This window comes from Falco biarmicus, chromosome 5, assembly GCF_023638135.1.
Source record: "Falco biarmicus isolate bFalBia1 chromosome 5, bFalBia1.pri, whole genome shotgun sequence".
Classification (NCBI taxonomy): domain Eukaryota; kingdom Metazoa; phylum Chordata; class Aves; order Falconiformes; family Falconidae; genus Falco; species Falco biarmicus.
Genome location: NC_079292.1, coordinates 66,993,305 through 67,012,393, shown reverse-complemented (window position 1 = coordinate 67,012,393; position 19,089 = coordinate 66,993,305). Strand labels below are relative to the sequence as shown.

Sequence of the window (19,089 nt, the reverse complement as noted above, 5' to 3'; positions counted from 1 at the left end):
TGTCACTCGTGTTAGGGGCTGTTTATAGTCCCTAAATCCTGGCAGATGGGACTGGAGATGGGGCAGAGAGCTGGTGGGAGCTGTTGGAGAGCCGCAGGCATCTCTCCAGGCCCCCTTGGCTGAAGCCAGCTAATCAAGGCAGCAAAACCAGCCCCTGCAAGAGGGTCAGCCATGGGGCCGCAGCGTGGAGCACCCAGCAGGGAACCCAGGAACCACCTCCAGCCCCGGCTGGTCTGGCTGCACCCTCAGGAGGGGCTTGGCCCTGGCCCTGGGCCCACCTGGGAGGGAGGCAAGCCCCTGTCTGGGGGGATCGCCCTGTGGGGGACAGTGGCCGGGGAAGCGGGGAGATGCAGGAGGGTTTGGTTATTTGTCCAGCCACCGGCAAGTTGCAGTCGTGGCCTCGTGAAAATGCACTTTGCAGCCTGGGAGGAACCTCCGCTTGTAGTCCGGTGCCCACAGAGCTGTGCCCTCCCGAGCACCGGCACGGCAGCGCTTCAAGGGAAGGGGGGCTCACAGAACGGCCGCTCCTTCCCTCCTGCCCGCAGCAGGGAGGGTTTGGAGGGGAGGGAAGCAGTGGCATCCGTAGAGCAGCAGAAATACGAATGCGGCGGGTGCAGCGTGGGGAAGGGGGACATGCGGGGGGAGGCAGGTTCGGCTGTCCCGGGGGACAGAGCCGGTGCTGGAGCGCTGCCTGGTCCGTCAGCGCCCGGTACCTGCAGCAGCTGTTGTAAAGAGACCGGGAGACCTTGGTTAGGCCATACCCCTGTGACAGAGGCCTTGGTCTGGTGCACAAAGGAAAGGGAAACAAATCAGGTTGCCTGCTGTCAAATTAGGATTTGTGTTGTGACTCCTTTTCCCAGGTGGTTTTTTTAATTAATATTTTAAAATACAGAGCTAGTTTACATTGATGCAAGTCTTCTAAACAGTACTTTAAAGGAAGCAGGATGGGAGCCGCCATGACGCTGACCGGCGGTGCGGGCCCAGGGCGCTGCCCCGAGCACAGCCCCCGCACCCCGCCGGGCCCGGCCGGGCCAGGCCGCACGCCGCGCCGCGCTGCCGCTTTAAGGGCGGGCGGGGAGCCCAGCCCAGCCCAGCCCGGCCTCCGCGCAGCGGGGCGGAGCGGCGCGGAGCGGTGGTGGCGGCCGGCAGCAGGTAGGTGTAGGCCGGGCGCTCCCCGGCCCCGGTCCCGGTCCCGCCCCGGCGGGGGGCGGTGCGGCCGGGCGAGGGGGGGATGGGCAGGCGGGCGGCCCGTCCGGCCGCGGCGGCTGGAGCGGCTGGGGGCGGCCCCGGTGACCGTGCCCCGCGGGGGTGGCGGCCGCCTTGCAGAGGGGCGGGCAGCCCGGGGTGACGAACCGGGGACGTCGGGATGGCAGCGGCGGCCGCCCCGGGGCGCGGCATCCCCCCACCCCTCACGCTGCCCCGCTGAGGCGGGCAGCCTTCGGCCTCGCCCGGCAGCGTCCCTGCGGCTGTACTGTGGGAGGCACCTGCTGCTTTTTTTTTTTTTTTTTTTTTTTTTTAAAAAAGGGTTAAATTACACAGGACTTGGTTGTTGGGGTTGTGAGTTTTTTTGGGGGGGCGTGTGTGTTTTGTTTTTTTTGTTGTTGTGGGTTTTGTTTCTGTTTTGTGTTTTAAATGGGTTGTGCATGGTGTTGTCCCCTTTTCCAAGTTCTACTCGCCCCTGTTTGTGTTCCCAATGAGACGGGAAGGCCAGCAGTGTCAAACCCAAGGGGATCAATCCTGACACCTTCCTGCACTAAACACTTCTAAGCCCAGTTTGGCATTTTGAGCACAGAGCTCTTGGCAGATATTTCTCTACCGACAATTAATTAAAAAAGAATAACTGTCGTGGTGGGCAGCGCAGTATACAGGCTGCCGAATCCTCAGCCCTACTAAATTTGTGGCAATTCATGGGGAAAGACCAGCACGCAGCTGATAAGATTTATGTCTCTTGATGGGTTTCAGTTAACTTCATGCTTCCCTTAGGCAGATGAAGGTTATGCAGCTCCACCTTCAAGAAGGCAGGCAGTCATTAGCTGCATTCCTTAATTACATGGACTCTGCTGAATGGCATTCTCAAATGTGGGAAAAAGGCGGAATGTTCAGTCACATATATTTATCTGTAATAAACCCACAAAGACTTAACTGGACTGCCAGCCTAAACAGCAAAGTGTTATGGGCAGGAAATTCACAGCTTAACATTTCTGTAAGCAACCAAACTAAAGCCAGTATGTAAAGCAGGGGCCAGCACACAACAAAATGCCACTAAACACATAAGAACTTTCACTAAAGATACAGACAAATAAAGAAAACCTGAAGTCACAAAATATGAAGTGTAAGACTTTGTTTTACTAGCATATTTTTCCTGTTGTCCCTTTGTCTAGCTTTTAAGGACAACCTGGATGGCCAAACTGGCCACAATTATTCTGCTGTGAAAAATTGGCAGGGGTGGGCTGAAGCTGTCTTCGTGCGTCATTCTGCTTTCTCATGGAAACCACTGCAAAAGAGAGACAGCAATTGCAGAACAGAGTGCCATTTCTCTTGTGTCTGTTCATAGTCGCACTCTTGCTGTTGTGGAAGCACAGGCCTTAAATGCTTCTCTGGTTACCAGTTTAGAGGGAGGTTCAAAAGCTGTGCCCTGGAGCAAGCAAGTCGAAGCTATAGAAAAGAAATTAGAGAGCAAGATAAGAAAGGAAAAAAATATATGGAAATATTACGGGAGGGATGGAGGAGAACTGAGCAGGAAGGCAGGATTCAGGCCGCTGCTTGGTAGGTATACTCACAGGATCAGCATAAGACAGACCCAGGGTCTGCAAGAGATGGGGGTGAGGACAGTATGGTGATAAAGTGCTAAGCGGCTCCTCTTCATTTGCCCCTCAGCTGCATGCTGTCGCTCTCCACTCTCCATTCTCCTGATTTTTAAATGAATCCTCCATTATCCTTTTCTTTGCTGCTCGTGACCTGAAAACTGGCCTCAAGTGGTGTCAGGAGGCCTTGGAGCATGAGTTCATCCAGTCTGAACGTCTTGCCTTTTAAAAGCTTAATTTTTTAAACTGTGTTGGATTCAGTTTCTCTCTTAGGACTGCTTGGAGCATGTTTATATAGTTTATTACAGGGAGTAGGCTACAGTGATGGAGGTCTGCTTTCTTCTACAGCTGAGAGCATCCATGTGAAACTATTGCACAGTAAGACTTTTAAAATACAGATGGAAATGCAACAAATTGGCAGTATTCTGATCCGTTCTTGGAGATTTTATTTTTGCTTTTGGAAGCTATCAGCCTGACAAATCTGAGGGAGAAAGAGGAAAGTCTTTTGAGGAAATCCTTTAATTGCTTGCCTTTAAAGAGATGCTTTCATATAAAAGACTCATCACTATTATAAAACTTGTAATTAACGGCATCTTCCAAACAACCTACTGATAACCTTTGCTATGTCCTTAGGCCCTGCAATGCCAGAGCAGTACTGCAAAATCTTAAGATTCAATAGAAGAACTGGAAACAGCAGTAGATTGCTGTATGTATATGTCCAAGGCAGATGGAGGGAGATGTTAAAAGGTTGTATGTTTAATTTTTAGCTCTATCTGTTGTCCTGTGAAACGGGTTGTTTCTCACTGGGTATGTTTACAGCACTCTTCTGAATGGGTCTCTTTGATAGCTTCTTCCTTAAATACCACTTCTTTCAGACTTCAATGGTTCTTTGGGCAGGGGCAAGGCACACAATCATGGTCACACAACAGCACACAGACCTCCTCTTCCTAAAGCCCTGGTGGGGCACAGCCTTGAAGTCACTGAGGAAACATCACTTAAGTAATGATGTTCTCTTTTTCAGGCATTGCCATCCATCACTATGAAAAACATCATCCTATAAGTTTGTTTCAAGCTTTCTGCCTCATCACCTGCTTCAGATAAGCTGTGCTCTGAGCTCTCCTGGGGAAGGTTTGTCCTTGGGGAGACATGGCCTTCTGCAGCTGGAAGTGGCTTCTCCTCTTGGGCAGGCAGAACACCTTTGCCAAGGCTTGGAGGAGCAGAAGGGGAGGAGGCTCCTCTGTGCGCTCTAAGCGCTGCTGCCATTGGAGTGCCGGCAAGTCTCTGGATCCTGAGGTGAGAGCGTTTTTGGAGGAGAACACGGAGGTCACCAGCAGTGGGCATCTCACGCCAGAGATACGGCTGCGCCTCCTCACCCCTCGCTGCAGGTTTTGGAAGGAAAAACCTGACCTCTGGCCTTATGGGGACCCATTCTGGGCCATTTACTGGCCAGGAGGCCAAGCCCTCTCCAGGTATGCAGCATGCATCACAAAAGCTGATAAATCCAGTTTGCTACAGGCCAGGATGTCAAACCTGGCTCTGTTTGTAGTGATCCCTAGCAATGGGTATTGGCCTTTGTATGAGAGCATAGTATTCGTACTCCTCTCTGCTTGTACAGGAGAGACACAATCTCTGCTGGTTGGCAGTGAAGTGTCAGCCCCTGCTGTATATAGAATAACTTATGGCTCTTAAGCTGGAATCTGTTGTCTTCAGTGGTGATGCATGTGTTGACAAAGGGGCTGAATTTGGATCTGTGGAGGGTCTGTGCAGTTGCCATCGAAACCTAGTGAGGTGTTTGATTCTGTCATTTATTGCTGCTCCAAACAGGAGGATTACTATTTTGTTGTAATTTGTGGTTGGTTTGGCTTCTGTGGTTTTTTTTTTTTTGTGTTTTGGGGTTTTTTTTTGTTGTTTTTTTGTAGGGGACAGGAGTGTGGATGTGTGTCTGGTCTATTCAGAAAAGTAGGTTTATGCTGATGCACTTGGGAATGCTGTTATCCTGAACCATGCTCCTCATTTAGGATTTCAGCAGCTGTATTGTCAAGCCTTGTGGCTGTATTCTAGTCACATCAGAAGCCACATTTTGATTTTGGCCACTGTCAAAATGTCTTTAATGTTCCTGATTCCCAGGAACTAGTTAGAGTTCTTTTATTCTGTAAAATCAAAAGTCTCACTTTGAACAGCAGAAAAAGTTTGTAATTGTTACAGCAAAGAACAAGCTGTCAGATGTTCCCCACATAGATGAAAGGGAAGGATCTAAATTGGGGCTTTACTGTTTTTCTGCAAGAAGCATAAATAGGAAGGTGCTTTTGACCAGGAAAAAGATGTGTCTTGCAGTTAAATTGAGAGTTGATTACCCTGCCGTGTAGATGAACTAGAGTGCTCCTGAACATTGCATAATTAAATTGGATAATCTCTACATTTTGTTACCATATGGTTTACCACTCTATTGACTTATTGTTTGTGCACTTGTTTGATGTACTGGGAATGCTAGAAATTAGCTGCATAATTCAGAAAAGTAAAAAGAAAAAGGGAGCATGAAAATATTCTGCTTCTGTAACTGTGCTCATTGCACAGTTGGCATTTCCACATCAGGAGTCTCCTGTTTCAGGCCATTCCTCTTGGTGTAACCCAAGATACCTTGTTAACTGAGCATGGCAGACAGCCGTCTCCAGCAGCAGCGTAATGCACTGCGTGTGTGCCAGGGGATGCCGCTGGCTCCAGCTGTCCCAAGTCACCACAGTCATCAGTGGTAACTTGAGCACCGTTTAGCTGGAAACCAGGCACTTGCAGCATTACGCCAGGTCATGCTCTACACAAGTTACTGCTGGAAAGTCGCTGAAAATCCAAGCGTAGTCCCTAGAAAGGGGAAACGGAGCACTTTCTGTGGAGGTACTACTACTGTTCTCCGTCCTGTTGGTAAACTAGAGGGTATCCTTAGAGGAGCGATGGCTGCAGGGGAGTGCTGCCCAGCAGCTGAGTTGCTGAGCCTCTGCACAAATGTCCTGCACGGGTACCCTCCAAAAAGAGAGCATCTGTACTGCTTCAAAGTACCAAATAATGCTGCAACACTGTGGTAACAGAAAGCTGGGTGCCAGACCTATGGGAGATGGTGATTCTCATTGAAACTGAGCCAGTTTCCCTCACTGGATTCATAACCACCCACTCAAAAGCACAGAGCTGTGCATGCCCGAGCTGTCTGGCAGGATCCCTTGTGGTGACGTGTAGGACAAGAGGCATGGGATGTCAGGCTGTTAAGGAAAAATTTACACAGACATGGGTACCACTAGGCTTGCTTCAATCACAACTCAGAGTTGGGCCACCACCTCAGTGACTGGCAGAGAACAAAGGGATACAGCACAGCTTACATACACACTTACCAAATCATTAGTCACTGTCCAAAGTTTTTAAAAGTTTCCTTTGGTCTTGCCAGTTCTGCGAATCCATCGCTGTCCCAGCTGATTCATCTATTCTGGTTCCAGTCTCTGCCTTTGTTCCAAGGACCTCCTCGGATCATGATCTTCTTTCTGCCTGCTTTAACTCACACAATCCTTCAAGCACACTTAGTCTTTGAACAAGCAGTTCCTATTCATCTATATTAATTTTTCTAAAGACATCTGTGTTTCAGAAAGCACCTATGTACACAAATTGATCATCTGTTGTTTCTCTGTTCTCCTATTGATTAGCTTGACTGCGTTTTAAACCAGCCTTGGATTAAGGCTATCCAAGGGATGAGGCCTGGCTCTGCCATTTAGCAGCTTCAGCACTTCAACTTTCTTAATTCAAAATATATTTTCTTTAACACAGGCCCTCCTCCTGTGTCCTGGGTTTCTGATCTAGTTATTTTGTATCTTCAGTCCTGGTTTCAGCCTTCCTGCTGTCATCTCTTAAGGGCTTGAACCGTTCAGTTTGAGAGTAGATTGTCGTCTTTTCTCCCAGTCTGGGCTCCTAGGAATCTGTGTGCAGACGTGCTGGGATCTAGTGCCATTGACACTTGACATTCCTGTTAGGTCTCCTTCTGCCATTCCTGTTGGTGCTTCTAGGCCCAGGCATTTCCATCCATCCATTCACCATTTACATCAATCTTAACGTTTCCATTACAGTTCTCTGCATTGGCACCCACCTGCAAAAGCTGTGCTTACTGGTAGCCCTGCGTGAAGAGTCAGCCATCACCCTCCATGCCAGAAGACAACACAAATGTACAATCCTTTCCTGTTTCTACTTTCACAGAAGTTATGGCAATCGGTAGTAAATTTGTAGCAAATTGCAGTAGTATGTGTCACTTAGGGCTCTCCCCACCACTTAGGGTCTTCCCTGTTGTAGAAGATGGAATTTCAAGGCAATTCTTAAAAGTTCTGAACCCTCAGTAATGGCTATATGATTTGTGGTGCTGCTTGCCTTCTGTCAGTTCTCCATGTCCAGCCTAGAGGTTTTTACTTGCTGATTCCTCTTCACAGGTGCCAACAACTGGATGAAGATACTCTTTCTGCTCACTGCTGCTCTATTCTCATTTTCTTCTTGCTACTCAGGAACAATATTAAGCAGACTAGAACTATTTGCATCTGTGTCTGCATGGTTCAGGAAAAGAAAGAGGAGAGATTCCTTTTCTTCCAAGCAGTTGTATTAAGCAGTATTTTAGGGAATGGGTAGGCCTTGCCTTTTGATGGACGCAGCATTCACTGCGAATACATTTTCATGTTTCTTCAGTCAGATTGCTTTTTATTTCTACAAATCCTTACTTTCCAGTTTCTTGATGCCAAGCCTTTTAGTCACCTTGGTAATAATCTACCTTATTAGATAGCTTCTATCTGACAGGTGAGCTTGATTGAAATGGTGTTGCTTACTTGGCTGGTTTTCTTTTTGTTTGGGGGGCGGGTGAGAGGGGAGAAAGACTATTGCTCTTGATTTTTATATCAGCAGAGACAAATATGGAGCTGTGTACCAGCTGCACTTGTGGAATAGTGTTTTTAAGATACCATGCTTCATTGCAAGTGTGACAAGAAGTCTTATGCAGTGTAATGCAAAACTGAAAAATTTGCATAATCTTGTTCGTTGCTTTTAATAGGTTTTCTTTCAGGTATATTTTAGATAATCCACGTGTTGTTAAAGGACGATCGGTTCTGGATCTTGGAAGTGGATGTGGAGCAACAGCAATAGCTGCTGTGATGAGTGGTGCATCGCAAGTCCTTGCTAATGACATTGACCCAAGTAAGGCCTTTTTTTTTTCATCTGTGTACAGATATTTCTTAGTTTTTAAAGCACATTTAATACAAGCTCCCCTCCATATTTGGGAGGAATTCAGGTTTCAGAGTTCTAAGAATGCTAAAAAGATGAATGGATTTTGCCAGTATTAGAAGCTGGGTTATACCATCCTCTCTCACACCGAGTAACCCTCCATAGCTCCTTAGAAGGAACAAACAGCAACGGTTCCATCAGGTGTTGCCTATGCACCATCACAGCTGGTTTGGGAGAGAACTCACAAGCGCAGGTGGCAAGTTGGCTTCTCCGTAGGACCATAGTGTTTTCCTGCATTTTCCAATGTTATGTTTAAGTTAGGCCTAGATTTTACCTTTCCCACCAGACTTTGTTTTCCCATAATTGACTTGTGAATTCCATTTATTCATAATTTATTTACTGATTGGTTAGGGAGGAGGTATGCCCATAGATTAAGGCAGTTGGATGTTCTGGTTTGATTCTGTGATTGGTTTCCATTGGTGTCATTCCAGGAATAGTTCTTCCCTGCGTGACGGTGCAACAAGGATAAAATTCGGCCACTTTATGCCAGATTTTGACCTCTAATGAAAACTGTAGAAGTACCTAGATAGGATAAACAAAAATATTTAATAAGAGATGAAAGATGTGCCAAGGAAATTGGTAAGGGGGCTGAATGGCAGAATCCTAAAATTTAACTTTGACTTTTTTTCTTCAGTTGCAGGAATGGCAATGATCTTGAACTGTGAACTGAATCACCTGAATCCCTTCCCCATCACCATTAAGAACATAATTAATTCAGAGGCCGGCAACTGGGACCTCATTGTTCTAGGGGACATGTTTTATGATGAGCAGCTTGCAGATGGTCTGCACCACTGGCTGAGGAAATGCATCAGGATACAGCGAACTGAAGTGCTGATCGGTGACCCTGGCAGGCATCAGTTTTTAAGCCACAGCATTCGCAGTCAGTTGCACAAAGTTATAGAATATTCACTTCCCGAATACACTAGACAAGAAAACTATGGATTAACATCAAGTGTTGTCTGGAGTTATCAGCCCTCAAATAGCTTAGAAAACTGTTGAAGCTGGCTTTCAAATGGATTTTGTCTCACTTGGTTGGCTTTTTTTTGTAAGTATGTAAAATGAAAATGGCAATTAAATATGGAAGATATCTGTTGATGCCAAGTAGGTTACTGTACTGATTCCAGTCATACTCACTGAGACTTTTGCTCCATTTGAGGTAAAAACTACATGTAAACTGTATTCGAAGGGGCCTGCACTGAAGTGCAAATCCAAAGACAAGTAGGACTTTGCATGCTTGGTGTTTTTCATGCATATTCATGTCTTCCTCTCTGACAGTATTGTGAAATGTTTTGGACATCCAGCATACTGCTGTGGGGAGAAAGTGGTGGCTGAAAGATTACTGCACTGCTTTTGCACAGTTTTGCAGCTTATTTACAGAGAAAATTGTTGCTGACATTCATAAAACTCTCCACTAGATTATTAGCTCATATTACACTCAAAGTGCCTTGCTCTTTTTCTGGATATCTCTTCTGAATGTCAACGTAACCCATTTGAATCTCCCCTCCCCCTCTATAATAAAAATTTACTCCTTCTGGAAGCTGCTGGAGTGATTATTTAGGACTTGCAACAAAATCTAAAATATGCTTCTTGAACTTAGCCAAAGGAAAACTTTTTAGCAAGTGGAAAGTGACTAAATAGTAATACATACAGGGTAACTATCCCCTAGATACGCATTCCCTAACTTTGCAGGGGTAAGAAAGGCCATCATAGGAAGCTGGTGAGGGATGAAGAAATCTTTCTTTCCGTAATGTTTAGAAAGTATCTAAATAAAAACAGGGAATAAAAGTCAGATACAATTATTTTTTTCTCTTCTCTTGAGGAGATGCCACACAAGAAGCTCCAGAATCACTTTCAGTTACATCTGTCAAGGAAGAACCCTCTGCAAGGTAAAAGGAAAAAAAAAAAAAAAAACAAAACCAAAAAAACCCCAAAAAACAACACAAGAGAGAGAGGAAAATTTGATCTGCAGGTACAAGGCTGTAAATGCAGCTATCTGAAGAAGAAACCGACACCTTCAGGCCAGTCTTGCAGGAACTGTCACCTTTAGCAGTTAAGTATTGAACAAGCAGCAATGGGGAACTGAGTAACTGCAGAATGGAACACAGTGCACCTACAGCTATCCAAATACCAGTGATGTAGTTGGAGCTTATAAATGTGAAAAAGTATGTGGTATTCACTCAGAAAACCACGGTGTTTATGAAGTAGGAGAGTTAGAGGCACATTCAGATGTACATGATTATAAAATATAATTTAACAAGTTTTCAGAACTATCCAAGCAGAAGACTTATAAACTTTAATCTTCAGAACAATATGTGAATATTGTGCAGTGCTCAACAATTTACAACAATATATTCTGTATTGTTTGGATATTGTTAAAGTGGTAAGTGCATATATGATGTTCTTCTTGGACTTCACCCAGTGCTTGTAAATTTTTGTTGAAAATGACCATGACACAACCTGAATCAAAACAATATTCCAGTAGAGTTATGCTAGTAATAAACACGTAAGAGCAGACTCAAGCTCTGACGGTGAAGGATTTAATGTGACATATTAAACTTCCAAACCTAAAAATACAGTGTTAATTCATTACAGTGTTATACAGATTTTTAAGCACAAGGTAAAGCTATACCACTGTTACACATTTAGAAAAGGCTATAGGAGAAGACAGACATGCATGTTTAAGGACACAGTGTAAGCTGCATTTTCCTTCACCATGACAAATCCAAGGTTACATTAGCAAGGGGAAAAATCTCACTTTGCCAGTGAGGTTAGCAGTAGCACTGTCTTGCACCTTTAGCTGCTTTACATTATCTTAATTTATGATTTTCTTTCTGTGTGTAGCACTTGAGATGAGAGTCTGGTGACCATCACCGCACTATGTTACAGTTACATGTCTTACAATAACAGGCTGAGGGAACTGGGCTTGTTCAGCTTGGAAAAGAGAAGTCCTCAAGGGACCCATGAGCAGCCTGCCCATACCTATGAGGAGGTTGTCAGGATGACAGCCAGGTTCTTCCAGTGAGAAAGGGTGTAAGTTGAAACACAATAGGGTCAAACAGGATAGAAGGAAAACATTTTCCACCATTAATACAGTCAAGCAGTGGAAGAAGTTGCTTCAAAAGCTTGTGAAGGCTCTGTCATCTTCTGTTTTTCAAGACTTGGCTGGATAAGCCCTGATGAGGCTGGTCTGAGCTCAGAGTTGGCTCTGCTTTGGGCAGGAAGTTAGACTAGAAACCTCCCGAGGCCCCTTCCCCACTTGAGTTAGCTTACAATTCTACCTACTCTTTTTGTGGCACCCTTCCTGAAACCAGGGCTGGCAGCCTGATCCTTATGTTTACTTATTCGACAACTACTGAGCGTGTCATGGCTGCTGCCTAATTAGCTAGATTGGATCAATATGAAAAAATAACACAAAACAAACATATCTCCCACATATGTCCAAGAATTCAAAGGAATGATGGGCCCTGATTGATACTAGGGATTCCATAGGGGAAAACATTAAACTGATCTTTAGCCAAAAAAGCCAATAAAACATGGTAGATTAGGTTCTTAGTCCTCTATCTAGTCCAAGGATTTGCTATAGTTAAAGCCTTCAGATGCTAGTTGCTAATGTAGCAAAATCAGCTTCTCCTGTTTGCAGGAACGGTTTGTACTGGTGCAGCTATACCTGTCGTTATCATAGGAACACATTCATCACTGGGCTGAGCCATGGTACTGCATGCAATAAGACTTAGGGATTGAGGCACTGCAGTTTGAAAATTATGCTTTCAGTTAGACTTGAACAAGTTTTCTAAATGGGCTTGCTCTTCCATAAACCATATCATAACAGAAGAACAGAGATTATTATCAGACATCGTAATACCCTTCATTATTACTGGATGAAACATATATACTATTATCTTCCCTGCAATTCGACCTGAACTTTAAATAGATTAGCAGAAGACTGGTTTATTTCTGCAACACTTAAATAAGTGTGGCTACAACTGTTAAATTATAAACATATTCCTTATAGTTGCCTAAACTCATGGGTTTCTAAAGGTCATCAGACCCATGTAAGACCAGCCTAGCTAAACATAGCGTGCTACCTGCCTGTATGCTAAACTGCTAGCATTTAAAAAAGTTGCATGTAGAAATCAGTCTCACTATAGGTTATGCTGTTTCAAGAAAGCTAATGAACATACTTACAATTGTAGTGATACCACTGGTCCATCACGTAATAAACTCATTCTACACTTGTAAATTACTTTTGTTCTTTAATACGACTACAATGGAGCAATATATAAATAGTTATTTTCAGCACTGGAAATATAATAAACCACATACAGTGGAACACATATCTGCTGAACTCTACCATCCTGAGATTCATGTATTCAGACATGAAATTTGGTCCTACTCACTCAGAGCTATGCTTACGAGGACCAGTGTTTTGCCCTCTAAAAGGATTTTCATGAAGAAACATACGCAAAAGCCAGAGCAAATAATTATTTGCCCATACATAAGATTCTTTTATTGGTCATCGCTACTACTCTGAAATTTGATAAGACACCACAATTTCAAAGCAAGTTTATGTTGACACATTCACAGACTGTAGTTTTGTATGTAAGAAAATCCAGCAAGTTTTTGATGGTCAATAAAATCAGAAACCTGCAGCATCAGTAATATCAAAAGATACCTATACTTTTTCTTCCAGACCTAGCAAAAGTACACGGTGAAAGGAGACTGTTACTACTTAAAATGCATTTACATTGTCGTTAATGCCACCTCCGTTCACCAGTTCTGCTTGTTGACTTTTGTCAGATTTAAGTCCCAACTTTACAGACACTTCCTCACAAGTGTTAACACTATGTTTGGTCTTGGTACTTTTAGTTGCAACTACCCTTTCAGACTACAAACTCAGAGCCCAGATTTACTTAAACTGGGTTTGTGTATGTAGCTCAGATGCTAAAAGATGCTTAGTAGCCAAATCGGATACTTGAAGGAGGCTGAGCAATTACAGCGTAACATTAATTATGGTTTAACTTTCCTCTTAATTAAGTATGATCAGCGATGCAAAGACACGACAGGCTTTGAGTAGACACAGTGGGGAAGCCCAGGTCAGGACTGGAATGGTGACGGAGACCTCTGGTGGGAACAACGAGGGAAGCAAGCTGGTGGTACAAAAGTCACCAGCTATTTCTCCAGGGTGCTTGCTTTCTGAAAGACCTCTTCCATCTGTAAACTTTACACTCATACATAAACGATAAAGAAATCAGTAAACGGTCCATGTTACTTGCTTGATTTTGTTTGATATGACTAGCTGCTCTAAAACATCTCGGGAACGATCTGCAAAAACCCAAAGGAATTTCTTGTTATTCATTAAGAATATATACAGGTAGTGTTTGGAAATTAAGTAAACAACAAAATATTTACCTCAATTATATATCTCCATTTATGGTTATCTTTCTACTACAGTATCACACTTCAGATATACCTTTAGTAACTCAAAACCACTCTGTTCTTTCTCCAATCACATAAATGTAAAGCATCACCAACCGACTGAACTCAAAAAACCCAAGACAGATAGATCATAACCTCTCCTAAGTCTGGGTTGGTTTTTTTTCAGGCTCCCTAGTTCTATTCCATCCATTCCACTCTTTCTTGAATGGATGCTGTTCCATACTTTTGAAATAGAGTATGAGTTTAAGATGCTAACATATTTTTCTGAAGTCTTTATCATCAACTTTGGATCTTCATCAGCATGTTGAGGGGTAAAAAAAGTAAATAAAAAAAAAAAATCTTCAAACTCCAAAACAAAAATTTCCCTCTCTGAAGGTCACCATTTCTTCAAAGCAAAATTCTCACCTCGCTTTGAAAATCTCAGTGTATGAGTAATTTTATCTGGTAAGTTCTTACTTGTTTGAGATTATTTTAAAAGTGGAGTGTTCTTTTCCAGGGAGCAAGAAGATACTATGACATAGTAATTACTCTTCTTACTGCCCGCATGATTTGACCTACCTGTTATCAATGGACATCCATGGAACAGAAAAATGTGTATCTTCGGACAACAAGTAAGGACCGCTTCCACAGCAACATCAGTCAGATTCACACAGCGCTCCATGTGGATCTCCTGTTATGAAAACAGCAGTAACAAAAGCCTGTCAGAGCACCCATAGTTTTGGAGGCTGAGCTTTCCTTTGCCCAACCATTTCCAGAGATAGCCACCCAGAAGAAACTATGACTTACTACTCCTCTGTGCACTGACCTCATATGTGGTCCTGTGCAGACCTGGAAAATACCCTCAGGAAAAATAAGACTGCTTTTCTATGAAGAGTCAAAACTAGAAACACAAATCTGAGTTTTCCCAAAACACATATTATTCAAGACAACTGAGAAAACTCTTCAATGAGATTCTACAGTGTTGGAGTCCCTTCAGTTTTTCTATGACACACATTCTTCTAGCAATTTGTTGTCCAGGAAAACAGAACCCAAACTGAATTCTGGGGTTTCCCCAAAAGGCAGGATTCATGAGCCTCTGCTGAAGTTCCCAATATCTATCTACCCGTCTACATAGTTCCTAAAAGAAGTCTAAGAATGTCTTCCAAGACTAGACTAAACTGGTTTTCTTCATTTCTCCACAGTCATATGTGGTAGAGAAAGAATAAATTCAGAATAAATTAACAGATTACCAACTTTTTCTTTTCCCCTCTAAACTGCCTTACATATCAATAAATTAACATACAAGAAGAAATCTAGAAAAGAGATGATCAAACCTAATGAAAATAGCATTTGGGAAAATATACTTTGGAGATCCTGGGCTAAAAATAAAAACCCCATAAACCCACTGTTTTATTGTGAAAGAGTGCCTTTCCAAATTATAAACTCCAAGGATCTTCAAAGAGCACAGAAATGGAAGGGACCTTTTGTAATAAATTCAACTTTGTACAGCATGATGACACAGAAAACAAGAACTTTATTCAAAGAACCAAGTTATACAAAAGTTGATATATGTATAGTTTTTAGCTCATTTTAATAAGTGAAATGTGGAATCTGAATGCCTCTGAAGTAAGAAGATGTGTATAGCTGCCTGCTAGCTACAGTTTGAGGATTTTCAGACCCTACTTTTTTCACCATGTACCTGTCATCAGATCACTGTCTATAAATTTGCACTTTGATGATATCAAGCAGAGGTATGAGGATTGTGACACAGATAAGGAAGAGTTACACTGAAGAAGAGATTCTAGCAAATAATTCCATATTGTCTACTAAATTTCTTTTCCTTACTACTTGTAAACCAAGAGACCTAAACTGTTCTAGTTGTTCATACTGACAGAACACAACTTCTGTTTTTAAAACTGCCATTCCACACAAACCAATTAAATTTTGCCTTATTAAAACTGCACAGACTGTGTCCCCTGAATATAAAAAAAAACAACCCACCCCAGAAACAAAATGCAAAAGCACTTAAATACATTGCCTTTAAAGTGGATGCAAGTACAGAGCACATGAAAACAAACAAGCAAAATCTGTATCACTATTCAGTCTGTCATGACTGAAATTTCCCATCGGTTCTTCTGAAATCTAAGCCCACTACCTCAATATTACTTTCTCGAACACTTACAGATGAAGCAGGTCTTATGTAAGCTACCTAACTTGTTTCTGATCTAGTGCAGCTTCCACAGGCATCCATGCACACACAAACAAAAGAAAACCTGTGCACCTTCAATGAAATAGCAACCACAGCAATGCAACCAGGAAACACCAAAAGCCACGTTTTGTAAGCTGGAAATTTTTACTAAGAATAAATGGAACTGCATTTCTATGGCTTGAAGAAAAAGAGCTTACACACAAGCACACAATTCTCTGCAAACTCTGGACAGTAATAATACAGAAAAGAGCAGATAATCCTGACAGAGTAATTACGCCAGCATTGCTGGAAAATAGTTCAAAACCCTCTAGGAACCCTCTAGGGACTTTACAGAACCCTGCCTTACTCAACTACAAACCTAAAACTTATTACAATAAAGTTATGAAAACTTTGTGTTTTAAGACAGATACTGAAGACTTTTGAGAGTTACCTACTCTGAATGACCCAATCCAAACGACAGAGATACACGCTGCTTTACATTTGTAGGCTGGACACAAGAGGTGTCTTATAAAGACTATCTGCATAGTCTCATGGTTGTTTAGAAAATCTGGAAACAATGCTTTGCTACAGCTAAACGTGTAACCAACTAAAAGACAAAGATATTTTCAAGTAACTTCTAGTGCGTGTATATATATATATATAAAATCTCATTGCTATGGTCTGAAAAATAATAATTTAATCTGTACCACAAGACTTATCAAGGCAAAAAAGATTGTCCAAAATAGACAAAGTCAGCTGGAAAAAAAGAAAACAAAACCTAATTGTTTGCCCTACAAATACAACAATATCAGATCTATTTTTTCCAGGTTATTAATACTGTCAGTTGATCCAAATTTGGTATTTTGTTTAGTGTTGGCTTTTCTATTAAACACTATAAAACTAGCAGAAGTATGGCTTGTTTCCCATCTTAGTTTCTAGATGCACAGCTTGGATCCAGAAGCAGCCCTTACAAAAGCAAACACACACACAGAGAAAGTACAAGATCATTTATGGTAAGAGGTATGGAATGCTTCTTCTCCATCCTTTTAGCACTGTCTCTGTGCCTACAGAATCTTTACGCAAAGACAACTCTGTTTTCATGACTTAAGAGATTTACCTATGTGGAGGTGCTAACTGATGTCTTAAATCCATGAAATTATCCATATTACAAATTCTGCCTCAGTGTTGAACAGAATCAAGTAATAACTCCAAAGAAGTCAAGAGAAAAAGTTAAGCATTCATTTGCATTTATTATACAGCTGTCTAAAGCAATGTCAGTTAAAAGAAGCATACTACATTCAACAGAAGAAAATCCATCTTGAAAAGACTGAGGTTATCAAAAAGCTGGTCTGGGGCATTGCCACAGACAGGAAATACTCAATTCATAACCAAAATTAGGGCCACTAAAGCAAAAATCAGTCAATAAAAACCACCCCTCAGAAGTAGCACAGATAATTTAAAAATGCAGGTATTTGCTTTTGTTCATTTTTTTGTTACTAGGTTAAGGCAGTTACCTTTAAATTCTTTGAACACGTTCCACTCACTAGTGCTACAACGCCATCATCTGTTACCTAGAGAATAAAAACCATGTTATTAATACAATAGGCGAAAGCTCAATTTTTTCAAACACAGCTATTTGTATGTGTGGGGAAAATATTTTAATTTATTCGCTCCCTGCAGTCACTGAATAAACTTAGCATCACAGTATTTTCTTCCCAACTAAGCTTGTAGAGAAAATTATCCATGTATGTTTTTTTCAGTCTATTAAACACTGCTACATTTTGCTGCTACGAGATCCAGCCTGCCTTTCTATCCAGATGTTTTCAACTGTGTAACTGCTATTTCTGCAGCTTCCTTGTCTCATTTAACAGTAGGTATGCTATTAGGGTCAGAGCATGGCACTTTTAATTTATAAGATCTCTACCTAGACCAATTTGTCTCCTATTTTCATGACTGCTGGAGATGTCCCTGAAGGAAGTTTCCTGGGCTAGGGAAATAAAAAAGTAATCATAGGAGTCTTTTATCTGCTGTCTTACTTTTATTTATCCTAAAGCAAACCAGTTACACAAGACAAAAATCCCTCAAACAAGCAGTCTTACAGTAGTCGTCATACACTGCACTAAAATGTTTATCGAAGTGATTGGCTACAGACAGCCATGAAGCAATAATCACCAGCAAGAGAGAGGAGAGAGACAAGATACAACTTTCCTTAGAAAGGCAAGAAAGGCCAATTCATTAGTTTGCTTCTGGGAAGCAAATGCATTAAGCTTCCTTGCCACTTCAAAAGTTGGATTGGGTATCAGATGCATGACACAAGTTTCTTCATAGAACTTATACTAGATGGCAGGAATAGCAGTCACCGAATATTCCCAGTAAGGCTCAGACAAACTTGACAACTAGAATCCAGGGACCACAAACTTCATTTCTGTTTAAAGATTTGATTATTCCCATTGCACAGATTGTCTTAATGCCTTCTGGCCTTCTATTGCAAGCCTACTGTACAGAATTGTAATAGAAAGGGTCAGATCAGTGTGAATGGAGAATGGACAGGAACGTCCTAGCATGGAGGCACATAAAGGCCTGTAAGAATGGCAGTTGTTAGTACCTAGCTTAGCAGGTCTTCAAGATGACAGCACATTTAGTTCCTTAAGACACCTAGACCAGGACACAAAGGGCAGTAAATGAGTAAATTCTATTAATTCCTATGGGTGGGACAGAATGGAGAGTAATCACTGTCAGTGCCTAAAGGGCATGACATGGCATATCCAAAACCAGTCCGTGGTCACCAACCTAAGACCAATCAGAGTAAAGTGATAGAGACTTGATAGCCTGTGTCCCTTATCCTCCATGTCATCAAAACAAAGCTGGACCAGACTGTGTGGTTGGTGCCTGAACACTGGAAAGACCATCTCAATGCTACTGTCTTGATGCTTGTGAGCATGTTTATGACAGCATGAGAGCATGAAAACAGTTTTGTATTAAAACAGAGTCCTCTCACTTTCCTGTACAAGCTTACAGTAACCGCTGCTATATTATTATTACAGTGTTGCAGTATTGTTTCCTATTCTGTTGAATATCTATGTGCATTGCCTGTAATGCCACATCTGCTCATTGTCATCTACGGATACATTCTTGTGTTGGGGATAAACCACCTGCAGTTAGTACCAAGCCACAAACACGTCAGCTTCTTGGTAAGACTAGCTGTTACCAAACTCTGTATGCATCTCTAGCAAAGGCTTACGTAGCTCAGTACAAGCAGTTCAGTACCAGCAGTTCAGACAAGAGCAACCCAGCTTTGCTCTGCATGAGAGGTGTCTGAACAGATCAATTAGCTAGCCTGCAACACTCCTGCTTTTGCCAACACATTTTGCAGAGCACTAAACTGTCCCA

At 42.4% G+C, this 19,089-nt stretch overlaps 2 protein-coding genes across 9 annotated transcripts in view; one reads left to right on the top strand and one right to left on the bottom strand.

Annotated features, from left to right (window-relative positions):
• Nucleotides 1-1,001: 1,001 nt before the first annotated feature.
• Nucleotides 1,002-9,633, top strand: ETFBKMT (electron transfer flavoprotein subunit beta lysine methyltransferase). 5 transcript variants are annotated; one of them, XM_056339705.1, is made up of 4 exons: nt 1,002-1,152; nt 3,826-4,273; nt 7,867-8,009; nt 8,731-9,633. In XM_056339705.1, the coding sequence occupies exons 2-4, from the start codon at nt 3,951-3,953 to the stop codon at nt 9,093-9,095; spliced, it is 831 nt and encodes a 276-aa protein (XP_056195680.1). In that variant the 5' UTR covers nt 1,002-1,152; nt 3,826-3,950; the 3' UTR covers nt 9,096-9,633. The 5 variants fall into 5 exon arrangements, with proteins under 5 accessions (XP_056195680.1, XP_056195681.1, XP_056195679.1 ...); XM_056339706.1 differs by lacking the exon at nt 1,002-1,152 and adding an exon at nt 1,587-3,510; XM_056339704.1 differs by lacking the exon at nt 1,002-1,152 and adding an exon at nt 1,587-3,551.
• The window catches only part of AMN1 (antagonist of mitotic exit network 1 homolog), a 27,062-nt gene continuing 16,010 nt past the window's right edge, over nt 8,038-19,089 (bottom strand). For 3 of the 4 annotated variants that reach the window (XM_056339708.1, XM_056339711.1, XM_056339710.1), the window contains 3 exons: nt 17,214-17,270; nt 14,091-14,202; nt 10,618-13,418 (listed from right to left, as the gene is read on the bottom strand). In XM_056339708.1, the coding sequence (XP_056195683.1) occupies nt 13,345-13,418; nt 14,091-14,202; nt 17,214-17,270 (243 nt within the window). In that variant the 3' untranslated portion in view covers nt 10,618-13,344. Of the gene's footprint in view, nt 8,619-10,617; nt 13,419-14,090; nt 14,203-17,213; nt 17,271-19,089 lie in introns of those variants that run through there. The other variant, XM_056339709.1, reaches the window with a different exon arrangement.

Excerpts from the sequence above, each read along its gene's own strand:
- ETFBKMT (XM_056339705.1), top strand. The coding sequence starts at position 3,951 with ATGGCCTTCTGCAGCTGGAAGTGGCTTCTCCTCTTGGGCAGGCAGAAC. Across the intron at positions 4,274-7,866 it reads GGAGGCCAAGCCCTCTCCAG|GTTTTCTTTCAGGTATATTT; the intron begins GTATGCAGCATG and ends TGCTTTTAATAG. Across the intron at positions 8,010-8,730 it reads TGCTAATGACATTGACCCAA|TTGCAGGAATGGCAATGATC; the intron begins GTAAGGCCTTTT and ends TTTTTTCTTCAG.